This window comes from Phoxinus phoxinus (assembly GCF_949152265.1).
Source record: "Phoxinus phoxinus genome assembly, chromosome: 21".
Lineage (NCBI taxonomy): Eukaryota > Metazoa > Chordata > Actinopteri > Cypriniformes > Leuciscidae > Phoxinus > Phoxinus phoxinus.
The window spans coordinates 7,912,243-7,930,458 of record NC_136896.1 but is presented as its reverse complement, the minus strand read 5'-3'; the positions used below and the strand labels follow the sequence as shown (position 1 = coordinate 7,930,458).

The 18,216-nt window shown below is 37.3% G+C and overlaps 1 protein-coding gene across 8 annotated transcripts in view; it reads left to right on the top strand.

Moving 5' to 3' along the window:
• Positions 1 to 18,216, top strand: part of baiap2b (BAR/IMD domain containing adaptor protein 2b) — a 51,713-nt gene that overhangs the window by 31,749 nt on the left and 1,748 nt on the right. For 3 of the 8 annotated variants that reach the window (XM_079594396.1, XM_079594397.1, XM_079594403.1), the window contains 7 exons: positions 4,076 to 4,228; positions 8,671 to 8,901; positions 9,280 to 9,475; positions 10,394 to 10,595; positions 10,746 to 10,814; positions 11,379 to 11,541; positions 12,413 to 12,450. In XM_079594396.1, coding sequence (XP_079450522.1) covers positions 4,076 to 4,228; positions 8,671 to 8,901; positions 9,280 to 9,475; positions 10,394 to 10,595; positions 10,746 to 10,814; positions 11,379 to 11,541; positions 12,413 to 12,450 — 1,052 coding nt within the window. Of the gene's footprint in view, positions 1 to 4,075; positions 4,229 to 8,670; positions 8,902 to 9,279; positions 9,476 to 10,393; positions 10,596 to 10,745; positions 10,815 to 11,378; positions 11,542 to 12,412; positions 12,451 to 12,660; positions 12,713 to 14,147; positions 16,829 to 18,216 lie in introns of those variants that run through there. The other 5 variants (XM_079594399.1, XM_079594402.1, XM_079594400.1 and 2 more) reach the window with 5 other exon arrangements.

The window sequence follows — 18,216 nt, the reverse complement described above, 5'->3', positions numbered from 1 at the left end:
GAAGCGCATTTAGAAAACAGATGGAAATCACATTCTGATTGTTAGGGGCTGGTCGATATTTGGAGCTGCAAGTCAAAACGCCTCTGATCCCAGCCCATAAACCCCAGACGCTCCCCAGGATTTTTTTGTTTTTGTTTGTTTTTTGTGAAAGCTGAGATTTGAAAGCTGAGGAAACACTGTGTAGGTGTAAACCCTTCCCGTGGTTCCCTACATGTGGCATCTCTCTCATGAGATTTCTTTAAATGCCCAATGAATGTGATTTTTTTTCTCTCTTCTGTAATAGCTTTTGTCAATTATTTATAGGTGTGTGAGTGTGTTCATTCCACTTAGCAGCTCAGTATGAACCATGGATGAATTTTACATGTGGGGCTCATGGTCATGCTGTGCATCGTGCTGTGGAGAGTCTGTCTTTAGAGATGCCATGAGCAGAACACTGCAAAACACACTACAAGCCTTAGGGAATATTGATCGTTGGTACCATATCAATTATTTGCTGATATTATAATTATTTAAAAAATTGCCAACGTTGGATATTTAATTGCGCATGATTATTACCGTATTTTTCATTTAGATTTACTTAGTGAGCATTAGATGTCAGAAAAGGTAAAAGTTAATCTTTAAAAACAATAATAATTTTTAAATGTAATCTTTGTAATTCCAAATCTATATCCATTTTCAAACTCTACTTTGTAATATTTTGATGTGTAAATTCCCTCGTAAAATGACACATTTTTTATCTTTTTGGACTAAATCAAATTTTAATATCAACCTTTTAAAAAATCTCAATTTGCCCCAAAAATGCCAATATTCTACAGTAGTTAATATTTTCTGGAAAAATTCTATTTATTCTGTAAATCTGCTGTTGTTATTATAATTTGAAGTTTGTAATTTTTCACAGTTGTTAAAACATAATATAGGTTTTGTTTTATATAAGAAACAATTAAATTACACCGTTTCAATTCCCTGATTACTAAAGAGAAACGTTCCAGTTCTCCCACAGAACTGCTGCCAAAATGAATACCTTGACTAATTTAATATACTCATTTCTCTTTTTGTTTCCTTGAGGAATCATAATGCACAGAAATGATGGCGCACTGCATTCATATTCAGCACGTGTTAAAATGAGGCCACACGGAGGGCAGGCAGATTGATTTCAACTGGAGTGTCGCTTATGATTTCAGACTGCAGTAGTGTAGGATATGGACCCACGTTACATCATCTTTGTGCGTGTATATGTGTGTACATTTGTATTCCCCTTGGGTATCAAACTAAAGGCACATAGTGCAGGAATTTGATCTGAATATGATTTCTGAACCCATTTACCCCGACTCCACCACAATGAGCCATACGGCTACATACTGTCCTGCATATAAATACACTATGACAGTGCAGTAGTACAGTACCTGTTGAATGTAGTGTTTTTATCCTGACAGCTATTTAAAGAGTGTTTACTGTTGCTTGGTTGAGTATGATCATTTTAGCTACTTCACAAGTACTTAACATCATGCTAATCACACTGCCTGTCTATTACTAGAATCACGAAATGAGATTGTTATACAGATGTTGAATGTCATGTTTTGCCATGCTCCTATGCTTTAAATGTCTGATGGTGAAAATATAGTTTAGTTGTTTAAATAAATCATGAGTGAACCTATTGCCTCAGGCTGTATTGCAGTAAACATCTATCAAAGCTGACATTAAAAAACACTAGTTTTCATACATTTTACTTAACCACTAAATAAAATAAAGCGAATTACTGCCAGCATTGCTACTGAAACTCTTGTGTGTGTAAACGAACTAGTGCAGGTGCAGTTTGGTAACCATAAGATGTAGTTGTAGAATACATCCGTCAGAAATATGATGCATTTGAGCTTTGCCTGGTGACAACATATTTTTGTACTTGTATCTGGCAACGGACTTTCACTGGTTCTACGTCTGCAGTTGTGTAAGTGCACTTTCTGAACCTCAAGTTTTAATCTTGGTGTGCAGCTTGTACATGAACTGTACATGTAAATGTACTCTTCATGACTCAGACACTGAAAGAATATTTAATAGGAGCAGAAAAGGGGTCTTGACCATGGGTCATTCAATTCCAAGAAAATCCTGCTGTATAGTGCTGTCATTATCCAGAGAGAAAAAAGACAGACTGTCATATCTGATCCATTAGCGCATAAATGTATGCAGTCTAATGCAGATGTGGGCTACGACATTTTCAAATTCCAAAATAGAGATTCAATCATCTTAAATTACTGCTGCCCACAAATACAGCTATGTTATAGCTTACATACCACTTCAAGGTTTGGAGTTGGTAAGATTTTTTAAATGTTATACGATTGTTTTATTACAATTTAAAACAACTTGTTTCTATTTTAATATTATTTTAAAATGTAATTTATTTCTGTGATTGCAAGGCTGAATTTTCAACAGCCATTACATCAGTCTGACCCTTCAGAAATCATTATAACATGCTGATTTGGCTCACATAGCCACATACAATGTCACGATTGGACGAAAGCGTGCAAGCCTCGCTCACACAAAGACCAAACTAAGAATAAACCAGACCAAAGGGACAGAACCTTGACAGTATGCTAGTTTGTCTTAAAAAAATGAAGGGTTTCTCTTTAAGGGTGTTTACACTGGAGAACCAAACTCCAAAGGGGAGGGAAATGCCTTCAACATTTTTGCCAAGTTGTTTCTATTTTGGTTAGAACCTAGAAAGAAAAGACGCTATTTGAGGAGAAGTGTAACCACCATGCCCTCAGCATTTTCTTTTCAGTCTCCTGGAATATTTTTTGCTGAGCAATTCACAGTTCACTTTAAATAAAGTTGTCAAATGAAGAAGTCTTTCAAGCTTGATAATGTGATGTGACTGACACTTTGGGTTGATGCTGTGTGCAGAAATATTCTGCGATCAGCTGTTTTTGTGTGCTGAGCATGTACCTGTCAGCGGTGTGACCAGACTCCCACTCATGATCAGAGAGAATCCTGGAAATCCTGTTACATTTACATCTTGTTTTTTACCTACAGGGTGATTGGATGTATACTAGCTGGATAACTCAATATCTGCTTTTATATTTTACACTACAACATCTGTTTTTTTGTTTCTCTTTAGCACTCCTTTTTTTACTCTTTCACTTCTCTCTTTCCCACATGAGTTTTTTTTTACTCTTTCACTTCTCACTTTCTTTCCCACATGAGTTTTATGCTAAAGTATTACCATCTATCTGATGTGCATTTGATGTGCATCAGAGTAACTAAACCTTCAAAGCTGTTTTGGTGCTGGTTGGATATGTACCAATTACATATGAGGCATTGCTTTATTCATTTCAGTTGTGCAAGTCACTAACCTCATGACACTTCAAAGATTGAGAGTCTGGGTGAACATATTGTACACATTCATACATCACTATGAACCTGTGACACATTTCATGTGATGCAATGACCTTTTCCAACTGAAAACTAATAATAGACTTGCAAACAGTGATTCCAGCCTCTTTCATTTACACTTGGTGGGAAGGAATCAGCATAACTCACTGTGATATCACGATGCCTACACAGGTTGAGGAACCTTATGAGGTGTCATCTGTGTGTGTGCGTTTGGATCAGATCCAGTTCCTGCAAGGTGTATGTCCTTGTTAGATGATGTTTTGACTGTAGTGTAATCTCTACCGAGGCACCAGCCTTGGTAATTTCTATTGTTGTTATATAGGACGTTTGAGTTAATGTTATGATTATTTTAGTTATCCATTTTTAAAATTAAATTTATTTTATTTTTTTGAATGCTAAATAATGAACATGACCTTCTTTGCTACTTGGATTCTCTGATCAAACCAAATAGGCTGGCTAAATAAGCCCTCACCAGCTTTGTGTGCTATGGACCATTGAGCTTTAGCATTCCCATTTGCCATCATACAATGAGAGTAACCGCAAGCCCTACATGGTTATCATTTGAAATGTGCATGTCAATTTCTCCTAGCATGACGTTACATCAGTCATCAGTCTGAGTCAAACTTGGGCATTGTTTGCCTTTTTTTTTTTTTTTTGTCTGCTTCATGCCACCTTCCCTGTCCCTCAGTACGTCGAGACCATCAGCAGCAAACAAAATGAGCTGGATAACTACATCTCTGAGAGCTACAAGAACGCCCTGTCCGAAGAGAGGCGGAGGTATTGCTTCCTTGTTGACCGTCAATGTGCAGTGGCCAAAACGAGCAGCACCTACCACACCAAGGTGAGAATACATGTCATGTTGAAGAAAATTTGGGTGGCAGAAACACTGAAATTAAGTTAAGTAAAATTTGCACTAAGCATGCATTTTAGCCCTTATTTGCACATTTAAATGTTAAAGACAACATTAAATGGCATTTACAGCACATTTAACTTCCGCATTGTGACATTTTTTTCAAGTAAAGCTGAATAATCGTAAGACTAATTTGATTTTATCCATATTTGGTTGGATCATTTGTTCTGTTAAATTGATTTTTGTTAATATTATAAAGCCTTGTTTATGTCAACTTGGCCTTTGTTACATTAGCAGTTCTGAAAATTATTAAATTTGATAAGACTTCAGACTTTTAAGAAAGTATATGTTCAATTTTTATTTAATGTTGTCTTTAACCTTTCAGTCATGTAATGTAAGCATTTAAGGGATAGTTGAGTTAAGTAAGTAATGACATAATTTTCATTTTTGGATGAAATATCTCTTAAAACAGATCATATACTATAAATTAAGTATCCATTTTGCCAAGTAAATAACAAACTTGGACAACTCCACATTTTGTTTTCAGTTGTTTCTGCTCCCAATTTCCATTTATTCAGTCATATCATTCATTGCATTTCATTGCTGATCATTCCACTATGCTTGCTAGAGAATGTGCTTGAATGTATATTGGGGACATTTTGATTACTTATGAATCATATTAAGATTTCATCAAGGTGGTGCAGTCCATACATAAAACATAATTACGCAGTGAACGATGATTATTCTTTTAGGACATTACGTTCACACTGACTTGATCATTCACACTGATCAAAAATAGAGTAGAGATTCAGTGATCTGGTGGATTCACCAGCATGCAGAAGAACACCAGTCATTCCCAAGTAAGTGAGATTCACTCCTCTACTGTGACGCCCACTCTTCAGAGATGGTGATAGACAGAGCATTGGGAGCAACGATGGCAAGAGAAGGAGAAGGAAAAGGGAGGGCCAGGCAGAGAGTGGCCCACTTTTACAAGAACAGACTGTTCAGACGATAATCACTGTTTTCATTTGTGTAGGAAGACTCTTTCTCTGCAGGCAAATAGAGAAATATTTTAGACAAAGTGGCGGTACTTCATTGGGTAAAATTGTATTGGGTCTATTCTACATAATACTGGCCAAATCTCACCTTCTTTATGATCTACTTTTGTGAGAACAGGAAGAACAAAGTGATGTGAACTAAATGACCATCTGCCAGAGTTCGTCATGTTTGAATCTTAACACCGTTGCCCACGCCAGTCATGCAATAGCAGCAGTACTTGATACTTACTCACTCGTCTGCAACTGAGGGCAGAAGGAACAAAGAAAGTATAAGAGTCTCTCTCACGCTCTGATGACTAAGAGATTTTACCACTGGGAAGAAAATGGAAAAGAGACCTCTTATACATGTTGTATGCTTGAAGGATTCATAGATTTCTTGAGAACTAATGGGTAGTTAGTAGTGGTCTCTAAATTGCGTCTGTATGAAAAGGCAGTGAGATTTACCAGATTATTTTATCCGAAGTGACAGTACACTTATACAGGGTCATCCCTTTGGAGCAATTTAGGATCAAGTGCCTAAACTATTTGAGGTATTTGAACTATATCAACATGTCAGTTAGTAGCCCTGAGCTAGAATAATAGAATACTTTTTTTTTGTGCTATATTGGCCTTACAATACATTTTTATGAAGAAGAGGCTAATGTTAAATGGTTATTCGCACACTGCATTCAAAACTCTCAAAACTTATTCACTCTCCTACATTCTCAAACTTGTTTTGTGCTGTAAACCAGTAGCATTTAGCAGCATTGATAAACCCGCCACAACATGTCTCTAAGTGTCATTTTTGAATGTAAATAAATTAAATTTGAGAACTACTGTATGACAGAGCAAGACTTTTAGGGAATAATAGTTCAGGATTTTAATATCAGTTTGCATTTGTGTTCCACTAAAGTAAAGTAAGTAATACAGGTTTGGAATGACATGTGAGTAAATATGAGTAAATTATGATCAAACTTTAATTTCAAGGTGAACTAGCCCTTTAAAACGATGTTGCTTCAACTTGGCAATAGTTTAATGACCTTACTGAATGTCATGTCGACTCTTCACACTTTTCAGCATTTAAAATAATGAAGAATTGGAAATTGCGCTCCTCTTTTCATCCCTATTGTGAAGTATATCCGAGTGAAATGTAGGACGGGACTTGATTTTGGGAATTGATTGGATTATTGGAGTTTACTAACTGCTGCGATTCCATGTGAGATCACATCACATGAAATGATGTTGTTGCAAAGAGAAGGGGAAGTTCATGTTTTTGATTAAAGATTATGAAGGTACATGAATTTTAAAAATTATGTGCATGGATAAATTGACTTTAAGTTCTGCCAATTGTGTTCAATGCAATGAAAACAGCACTAACGTTTGTGCTTTCATGGACCCAATGAGGTCGTGACAGAGTCTGCAGGTGCCGGACAGGCAGGCGAGTGATAATTGCTTTGGGTGGAGTGGTATGAGGTCGTGACTTAGAAAAGGACCATGGGGGCTCAGTAGATGTGGTACTGACCTGTGCTGGCCAAATAGAGATATTATGACAGAACAGAGTGAAGTAGAATAAAAACAAAGATTCGATTAGAAAGGTTTTGACATGTTAAGGGAAGTTCCTAAATGTTATTTCGAGATGAGTGAACCCATTTAATCTTTCATTTAACTGGCGGACCATATAAGCAGTCGCCCACCTTGCTCCGGCATCGGCTGTTTTGGCATCCCTCCACCTCCCCAGCTCCACCAACATCATTTAGGCATTTTGCTATTTTTGAAGCTGCTTCCTTGAGCCCCTTCACTCAAAGCCAAATAAGTTCAACCTTAATAGCTTAAAGATTATATGGGCAAACAAACTTGTGAAAATACAGTTAAAGCTGTATTGAATTGTATTTTTCACCCAGTGCAATGTGTAGTACATTTATCACACTTATGTTAAAGCAGGGGTGCCCTGTTCCAGGAGACCTGCAGAGTTTAGATTTAACCCTAATCCAACACTATAATAATCAAGTTCTTAAGTATCTTGTTCAGTTGTTAGGTCAGGGTTGGAGCTGAACTTTGCAGGAAGGTAGATCTTGACGGTAGATCAGGTTTGGACACCTAAGAATTTAACCATTTTTGTGCCGTTGTCAAATCTGATTCTCTATTCAAATTGTCACCCACAAACCAAATGATACCTTTTTTATATCTTTATTTGAATGTGAATGCAAATCAGATTTCAGATATTCTGTGGAGGGCAAGATTATCATTGAATACAGATATGTTTAGTGCTGTGTTTAGCATATGACATACAATGGTTGATTATAACCATATCGTAGTCATCATCTGTCAGACACGTTAAAGATTCTTCATAAATTGTCCTCTACCGGTTTGGGACAACATTATGGTGTCAATATAGTATCATCCTGTAGATTGTTTTATATTTGATTTAGGCATCTTGAGCAGAGCAATCGTTCAAAGAAAAGTATACACAATTGAAGGTTGCACTTTCGATAGTCCACTTTAGACATTCTACTAACTATAAGTTTACTTTTCAACTATATGCCAACTAACTGTCATTAGATTAGAAGACTGTGTGTCAATAGACTTTTAGGTTAGGGTTCGGGTTAGGAGAATAAGTACAATACAATTGTAGTTGCCAAGTTACTTATAGTCAGTAGAATCTCTGTTGGGGGACCAACAAAATAAAGTGTTAGCAGATATTAAGCAGACAGTCTACTAACACTTTAATGACAGTTAGTTGACATGTAGTTGAAAAGTTAATAGTACAACTATTTGTGAGTATCAAACCAAAATTTAGTTGGTAAATAACAACAATTTTGATTTTGGGGTGAACTATCCCTGAACTATAAAAATGACCAAAAAAAATCACAACAATGTGGGTCTTCAGAGTTTTAAATAAGCATCCATGCACTTCTCAAGCAGATGATCTGAATTACACAAAAGAGTCCAAAGATAAAATCGCACTTCCTGTGCTCTACATTCGGAGGTCTCTAGGCGTTCCTCATCTCTCTTTTACAGCTACTGGTCGTAGCGCTCAGCCAGGCTCACTGCCTGTGCATAGGGCAGAGTAATGAGGCTATTTCAGGCTTCAACCTACAGGGAGGGGAGGTTATCAGGATAGAGAGGGATGTCTCAGAGCTTCAGAGGAACGGCAGGTGAGGAGGGATCACTTTATCACACTTTATCGCATTCCCTCTATCAGTCCATCAGTTGAAGAGCTCCCTCCTGAAACCTTAGCTGTGCAGGAACTGAAGTTTATTTTCACATGGAGAGTCTATATTGGTCTATTCATGATTTACCCACATGGGTTTTCTAAATTGTTCTCTTGCAGGTATGTAAAGTTTGTCACTCATGCCGGGTGCTAATACTTGTTGTGGCGTGGATTGTTTATTTTAGGGCAGAGACTTGCTAACGCATAAGATCCCATTGTGGCAACAAGCATGTGCCGACCCAAATAAACTCCCGGAGCGGGCAATGCTTCTGGCTCAGCAGATGGGCTCAGGAGCGGTGGGGACGCTGGGACACCACACCTCTAAATCTAACCTGACCATCTCAGACCCCATCCCTGGGGCCAAGCCACTTCCTGTGCCACCTGAGCTTGCAGCTCTCATGGGGAGCCAACAGACGGTGAGTTAGAAACCAAGTTTGACCTAAATAAAACAATGAGAGCCACAAAATGATACAATGTGTCAAGTGTAGCTAGAAAATTTGTAAATGCTTGCATTAATGATGTGTATAATTAAGTCCTGAGGGTGTTTGGGGGTGTAAGAACCACTCACGGCTAAATGAAAGACAGATGGATATAAAGTCATTAAAATGCTGTTTGATAATGACCACAATGCTGTGGAAAGAATAATCAGAAACCTGGGGGCACGTACAACTTTTCAGTTTACAGTTTATTATCACAGAGGCACAGCTGGAGCAAGGAGTTACTGTATAGTTGAAGTAAAGTGTTTGTTTTTACACATGAAAACTATGTCTTATGCCTAAAAAATCCTCTTGCAGAGGATGATGGGAGCAGAATGTCTACCCATAATGAATGGATCAGGTGTCCATGGAGGAGAAGATTACCAACGCTGGATGGAGACCAAAGCCGCACACGAGAAACAGTCTCTGCAGTCTCATAGACACGGTGTAGAGACCTTCTCCAATACCCTGCCTGTCCGCAAGGTTGTTCCGGCAAAGCCCAAGAACACTCTGGGTAAGTTAAGGATGCAACAAGCGAAACATCTCCCATTGCATCTAACTCTCTGATCACGACATATGGAAGTTTTCAGTGCTGTTTATTCAATACCCAGCTATATAACTTCATTTCGAACTGGCATCTGCGCTTTTTAGCTGTGTCAGGGTCTGTGCACCTGCGCGTTTCTTTCTCCTCGAGAAATTAGTGAGTATTCCTCTAGTGAGTGGACAATAACAGGGCAAACACTGCTGGAAATGAAAACGGGGCAGAGCAGCTGGGAATAGAGAGGACAGTTTTAAAAATGAATAGAAAATAGGTGAAGGTTATAGCTTCTCATTTGAAGGAAGTATTTTTAAGAAGCAGCAGAAACGAGCCCTCTTAATGAGTGCTGTACACGACCTTTACGTGCAATTTTGGTAGCACTTTATTTTACAGTCCTGTTCCCCATGTACATACTATGTACTTACTATAGCTTTTACAATAACTGGGTAATGACTAGGTACTAACCCTGAACCTACCCCTAAACCTAAACTTAACCCATGTAGTTACCTTATATCAACCAGTACTTTCTTGGGTAAGTACACTGCAAATACACGTACTGTAAGATAAAGTGCAACCAAATTTTAAATATATTCTTAAACCTACTGAGCTGCCTTGGTGTTAACTGCCTACTTAGGCAGGATACTAACTGAAACTAAATCTCGGAAGTGACCGATTTGAGAGGAGAGACTCAAATAGTGCCTCACATGCAGCAAACAGGCATTTGACTGAACTGTATATTCCAATAGTTTGATGTTAGTATGTTAACAGCACAAATATTTTAAACACAAAAACAATTGAATCTATAAAATATACATTTATCTATACACTGACATTTCTATCGCACAATCAATTATGAAAAATTGCTCAGCATGAATTTCTAATCTCTGACCCCAGCAGAGACACAGACCCTGCCCAGGTCAAGCTCGATGGCAGCTGGGCTGGAGAGAAATGGCCGGACACGCGTTCAGGCCCTCTTCTCCCATGCCGCCGGGGACAACAGCACTCTCCTCAGCTTTATGGAAGGAGACATCATCACACTGTTGGTGCCTGAAGCCCGAGATGGCTGGCACTATGGTGAAAACGAGAAGAACAGAATGTAAGCATCTAATGCTAACATCACAATAAAATTTGCTTATGCATAGGACAACTTAAGAGAAAAAGATTTTTGATGATGAAAATGTGTTTTAAAGCGAATTGATGAATCCGAAAATCTGCTTCAAATGCCATGTTGTATGTGTCTTATCAGGAGAGGCTGGTTTCCGTTCTCTTACACTCGTGTGATTCCCGAACCAGACAGCAACAAACTCCACGTCAGGTGAGTCTGACGGAATATTAACGGGTTCACAAAAGCCTTTTCAATGTCTATGCCATTTAATATTGTGCTGGCTCAACCTATGAATGAAGTGCAGTTAGAGAACTACGATCATCATGAGCTGAATAACACCATAAAACATGCAATTCAGACAAGTTTGATGCCTGTGCATAAAGATGTTAATGTTGACATGACAAATCAAAATGAACCTTGTTTACTTTATTCAGGCACATTCATAATATGATTGTGTTTGATGATCAGTGCATGTTATTCCAAGAAGAATAAAATGCCGTCCTTTAAATGTAATGTTCTAGCTCAGTCTCACTTTCCTTTTCACTGATGTCACTTGGATAATGTTATCCAATATCATAATGTTTAGATATTGTTTGAGCAAATGTGAATTCAGTTTGGCTCCATTCTAGTATGCAACATCCAATCAATTCCTAATGGATAAAATAAACTACATTTCTCAATTCAATATCCAAAAATGTCACATTATAGACATAAATGAGCTGTAGATGGCAAATCATGTTGACTTGAATGGTGTGTATATATGTGTGTTTGTAGTTTGCAGCATAACAGGAGCAGCAGCACAGGAAATCTTCTGGAGAGAGAGATGGCGTTGCCAACACCTGATTACGGCATGCCCACACGCTTCCTCGCCCAGCAGCAGAGCACACCACACAGCCGACAGAGACCGTACAGCGTGGCTGTGCCAGGATTCTCACAAGTAAGCTATACACACACACACACACACACACACACACACACACACACACACACACACCCTGTCTATTCTCATTCTTACATCCTGTACACACAGATTCAACTTGACAGATGTATGCAGATATTAGTATAGCTTTCTATAAAAATAGTACCGTAGTATTAATCACCTTTCGTAGACATTTATCAGACATGCTGAAATATAGCGGTGCGACAGTTCGATTAGAACAGCCCAATCTCCAGCTAACTGCATAGAGGACGTTCCAGGACATTACCCTGAACCCCCTGAAGGAAGCTGGCATGTTGCATATAAGAACAAACCAAATCTAGGGTTTGGCATTTAAAACCCAACATTTATTTTTGAGAAATGCTTGCATGAAAAGTCTGTTTTTATACTAAAGTGTACTGAAATATATCCACTTGCAATGGCATTACAGACTTGAATGGATCAAAATGCATCACAATTTCATACACCAGAGGTATGGTGGAACGCTTTTTGTCACAGTTTCAGAAGTAGGACTTTATGTATTATATCCACATATATTATATATCCATGTAACAAAGCCAGCAAAGTGCACATATCCACATTCCACACATGCAACAAAGCCGGCAAGAAATCCCAGGGTCCCCTTTAGTGCATTCAATATTGTCATGCTTGTGTTCCTCTGGACTGGAGACACTGCTCAATTGTCTCTTCCCATTGCTTCTGTTCAGGATGCACCCAATGACCTCCTTTTTATTCCCTGTTACAATAGCAATGCTTTAGCTACAGTATCATCAATACTGCAGTTCATAAGTGTCCCGTGTTCTTCTACTGCCATCTACTGGAGATGTGAGGAAAAGTAAATTACTTAAAGATATTCTCTCTTCCTTCACAGCAAGGGCTGGAGGAGTACGAGTCTCGATTCCAAACAAGGTAAGACCAAGTTTTCACTTACTCTTTAGCCCTCTGAACAGTGACACAATATAAACAAAATGCATTTTCGTTTGTCTATAAGTTCTTTCTTTGTTTCCTATATTATTTGAATTATTTCTCTGGTTTTGTTTGAATTAAAAATGTTACATACATATTGTAAATCCGTGGCGATTATGGCAAGCAAAAAAGTCTTGTTTGCTTGACCTGCAGCCGGAGCAGACGAACATAGCTGACGTTTCTGAAGGTCTAGCCCAAACATAAGGTGGGCGGGTGACCAAACAGGGCACCTAAACCCATATTGAACAAGAGAGAAACCTCTGATTGTTTAAATGGGTTTCATAAACCTCGCAATAATATAATAAGTCATTTATGGTCATTTCCCATAGATGAGAAGCATACCTACTCTCAAACATGTTGTAGCCATACTTTACCAATTTGAGTTAACTTTTTTTTTTATTGTAGAAAGCACCTTGTGTGACATCCATCACTATAAATAAATAAATAAATAACCCCTTGTGGGTCATCTATGGGGAAGCTGACCATTCCCAGCTTTTATTCCAAATTCCTTAGCATCCCAAAATTTGAAGTAGGTAGAGATTACATTTCTCAAATGGTTAAATTTTTCCATTTACGTTTCCATTCCATTCTTGCTTTTGCTGTCCATGTGTGTCTGTCTTAAATAGTCTTTAAGTGTATTATGTTCCAACTTTTAGTTTCTGTTGGGAATTTCTCATGAGAAGTGATTTTCCACATGCTTCCCTGAGTATTTTAAATCTCTAGTTCACTTTACACCTTGCTATACACACCATTTAGATCTGACTCCCATGATGCATTTGAAACAATGGGCTCCATTTTCTCAATACACGTGTATGAATCTGGATTATTTTTCTCTTTCTGATTAATATGTTTGAATTGTTTTCATTTGACTTCTGAACCACACACACACACACACACACACACACACACACACACACACACACACACACACACACACACACACGTGTCTTGCAGGAAATGAAGCCCATCACATGTTTGCAACCTGCTTAAATAGAGATTAGTTTTAAATTAGTAACATTAAAGGAATAGTTCACCCAAAATGTTTTATTTTGTCATCATTTACACCCTCACATCACCATAGAGGACTTTCTTCCTTTCTTGGAACTCAAGAAATAAATGTAGATTGGCGCTTTTCAGCTTCAATAAGCACCATAAACGTAGTCTAAATGACTAATTTCCTATATTCACAAGTCCCCTGAAGCCACACAATAGCTTTGTATAAAGAACACACTAGAAATGAAATCATTATTATCTTGACATCGCCCCCTGCCTCTCCTTTCATGAGAGAAACACAAAAACGAATAATTCTTTTGATTACGATCTTTTCTGTGAATTGGTTGATCAAGTTCACAAAACCAGGTTCAATGATTCCTTCACGAATCAGACTCATTCATTTCTTCAGTTCAAGTATAGCAAACAATTCATATGGACTAATTTTATGATTCTTTCTTTCGTGCTTTTGCCTGATAAGCTCAGTCCCCGTTCATTGTAACTTTTGGTTTGGAAAATTTGAGTAAATGATGACAATTTTTATTTATGTGTGAACTATTCCTTGAACATGAGTGCTTTATGCTCTCTGTGCATCAATGTGTCCGTGTCCAAAGCCAGTCTGGCAGCATCTCCCTCTCTTTGTTCCACAGTGCCGAGGGCAAATTGATCTCGACAGTGTGAGAGGACAGACAGACAGACACACAGACACCACCCTCCCCTCCGTCCACACTCACTTCCCTGTCTTCCTTTATCTCAACAATCCATTCCCCTTCACTCCACCCTCAGAGGAAGAGGATCTAGATCCACCCTTCCCTCCTTCCCTTTCCCTTATTTTATCCAAGTTGGAAGCAGCCTAATGGAACCGGAATGCTGAATATTCCATGTTGACCTTCCTCACCATACGTTCCTATCATGAGGATGTTGAACTTTTTTCAATAAACATGTTAAATTGTCTATATGTATCTCTTGCCTGTCTTTCATGCATGTACATGTCAGCAATGTATAAACTAAGTGCATCACTTTTGCCATCGAGGGGTCCATGGATTTAGTTTTTACCAGAAAATGGAAATTCTTTCATCATTTGCGTAACATTTTTCTTCTGTGGAACACAAAGAAGCTGATTTTCTTCCTTAAAATGAAAGTGAATGGATCTGTCCAGTAAGATTTTATTTTTCTGTGATTGTCTGTTCCTCACACAAACCTATTGTATGGCTTCAAGTCATATGGACCACTTTTATAGTGTTTTTTTTTTTTTTTTTACATTTGGAGCTTGACGTTATTGAAGAGAGAAGCTCAGAAATCTAAATTTTGTTTGTGTTCCATGCAAGAAATAAAAGTTGTATGAGCTTGAAACGACATAAGGGCAAGTAAATTAATTACATTTTTTGTTGAACAAAAAAAAAGACAATGAAACCGGTGTGGCAATATGTTTGAATTTATTGTTTGTAACAATAACGGTGAGTTTATCCAAGTACAAACAAATGTTAATAATGAAACAGAGCTGAGGATTGAAAAAAATACATTTATATTCAGGTGTTTTTGAATGATTCATTTGCATTGTACAATTGAATGGATATGATGTAATTATTAAAGAGGTTTCAGTGTTTTTCCATCTCATTGCTTATATTGCTGATGTAAAGGGCCTCCATGATCTCATATCTCATCTGGAGTGCCTTCAATAAACTCTGTTTTCTAAATGCGTCAAGTGTTGATTAGAGCAGGACGGTTCTGATGTGCAGCAAACACTTGACCCTTGCATTGTCTCAAGTGAAGATTGTTCTGTTCTAAAAGCCTTGAAGCTGAATTGGAACAAATTCTTTAAATATAAATGACAAATGTCAGTTGTTTCTGGAATTCATGGTTCATGCATGAAAGAAAAGACAACTGGATACCTACATTTCCATGTCCCTTCACCAACCACAAGTGACTCAATAAGCCGTGAGAAGCTGTATGTTAGTGATTTCACCACAGATAAGGGGTATAACCGCTTAACATGGTAAATCACTGTAATGCATGTACAGAGTGACTCATTGCTCATATACATAAAGGCAGAAAGAATAAACAATATATAGGTTGGTTACAAGCAACATTTCTTTATTAATGTAGATAAAGCTCAGCTAATCCAATCAGATTTTACAGTCGGATCGGCCTTTTTTCCTCTCCAGTCTCCAGCGATACATACATCCATATTACTGATGTGCCAAGTCTTAATATAATCCATGTGATCCAGTGCCTTGTACATAGCACATAATATCTGTAAATATAACTTTAATCAAACACCGAATTGTAATGAATATTTCTAATTATTTTCTTTTGACATGAAAGCATTTCTTTTATTTGGATCAACAAGATCCCTGTATAGCTTTTTAATTCAAAACGTAATATGTAAACACTAGCAATAATCAAATTTGATACCATCTTTTTTTGTTGTTCAATAACAATTTACACAATCTTATATGCTTATAATACACTTACACACTACTCGTGTGAGTTTTATAGCCTTTTTCACAGGAGTGAAAGCAGAAGTCTTTTAGTTCCAGTGTTGTAATGACAGGGAACGGATTAAATGCTTTGAAATTGCCATTTTATAGAAACAAATTGAGGATTAAAAGAGGCGATAGGGTTGATGTTTCTCTGATGTGATAGAAACACTGCAGTGCTTGTCTATTAGTCAGCAAAACAGTTATTGTCCAAAGGTGCACTGCTTTACATTTTCTCTGTATTGTACTTGAAATGCCGATATATCGCTGTACATGAAGGAGATGCACAATGAAATAAAATGCACCTTCAGCAAACTAGTGTGAAGATGTCCAGATTGTACACTCACTTTCCCTTTAAGGTTTTCTCATGTTTTCCTGCACTGAAGATCCCGCCAGGTGCTTTAATTGTGTCTGTCTCTCCAACTAGTTTTTTCTTTTACCTTCTGTTTGTCCATTTCTGTGTGACTAAACCAACGTCTTGCTGTGGCTCTGCCAACATTCTCCATCTCTGTTTTGATGAATTTAGAGACAAAAGCGGTAAGGTGTCAAGGACTGGAAGCCAGTGCCAGTGTTTCTTCTTTCTGCACTAAAGTAAAGCCATGGTACAGCCGCCATTACAGCCGCCACGCTCAAACAGAGATCCTCTGTCATGTTATTTGTCGGTTTCATTTTCTTTCTTTTTTTGGAATGCCCACTATTGGATGTAAAAGTAGAGAAATTACAATAATGCTGCAAAGTATATATACACTCCAATATGCATGTATTTTGGGCGACACTAAACAGTGTAATGTTGCTAAATGATCATGTGACTTTCTACTCTTGAGAAGATGAATAAACATTTCTTCAAATTTAAGCGGTGTAGATTTTCTTAATGCCCGTCTTGTCATAATTTGCTTTCCTTCTTAATGTCATGGTAAGCCGTCTATAGTCGACTCGTGCCATGAGACCGATCAACAGAATATGAGATCGTCTAAATTTTAGTCCGTTTGTCTCTAAATTGATCTGAATTTGTCGCTTATGATAGCTGATTAAGTCTTTCAATATTAATACCTGTGCAGTTTTTGCTGATTGTCAGTTCTCAGATTGATAACTGCAGACATGTCAATCTGCAGTTTCTGTAATCTGCAACTTCACTGCTTCATACACTGTAAAAATTATATGAAGTTGACAACATATCTTTTTACATTGCTTTAACTCATCAAAATAAGTTAAGCAATTTTCAGCTTTTTTGTAAGTTCTACAAGATTCAACTAATTTTTTTAATTCAGTTTAATGTAATTTTAAGTTGAAATTACTTAAACATCATATTTAATCAAAACTGATTTTAATGAATTTTCAAAGTAACAATAATTTCATTTCAGTTTCTGTTTTGTTAAAATGGTCAAAAAGGCTGACGCTGGCTGGCAACTTAAAACAAAAAACGCTGGCGTGGGAAAGTGTTAATAACAAATCAAAAAGCAACAAAAAAATCTAAAAAAACTATTAGATGTGATGACTGTGACAATCTGCTAAACTAACAATAAAAAAGAGCTCTCGTTTCTGTTCATCATTGTATGAATGTTAAGCACATTATATAATACATCGGAAAGTTCCATGTTCTATTTTGTATACTTTTCAGTAAAAGTTGTTGTATTTATAAAAAAAAACAAATAAAAAAAAAACATTAATAGTATAGTTCCTTTCGTTAGAGTCAAATTCCTATAGCCTGTTCTCGTTTTTTTCCCAGTGTGGTTCCTGAATTTGAATGCATTTGAGTGAGTAAACTACAACTAAAATATATCTCCGTGATCATTTATTTATATATTACATTTTTTAAAGAAGATTGCATGGTTACGACACCACTGAATAATTATTTAAATGATTTGAACTTTTGGGGTCTCTATTTTTATGTTTCTGTCCACAGCATGTTGAAGGTTCTGACTGGGCCTGGTTTTACTTCAGCTTCAAGTTCTTTCCTCCCCAGTCCATTTAATAAAGCTTTCTAAACAATTCAATTTACACATACAATTTCATATTTTAATGCAAAATGAATCTGAAATGAATCTTTTATGCAGCCACAAACGACCCAGGGAAGAGAGAATTATGTCTGTTTGTATGGCATGCATAATCTCACTCACTCAAATATAGAGCTTCAAACTTCCTTTTTTATCTTCTTTGCATGTTTTATTGTCACTTTTAAGCGTCCTTAGAAACAATGTTACGTCTGTCCTTTATATGATGCTATGGTTTGTATGTTTTT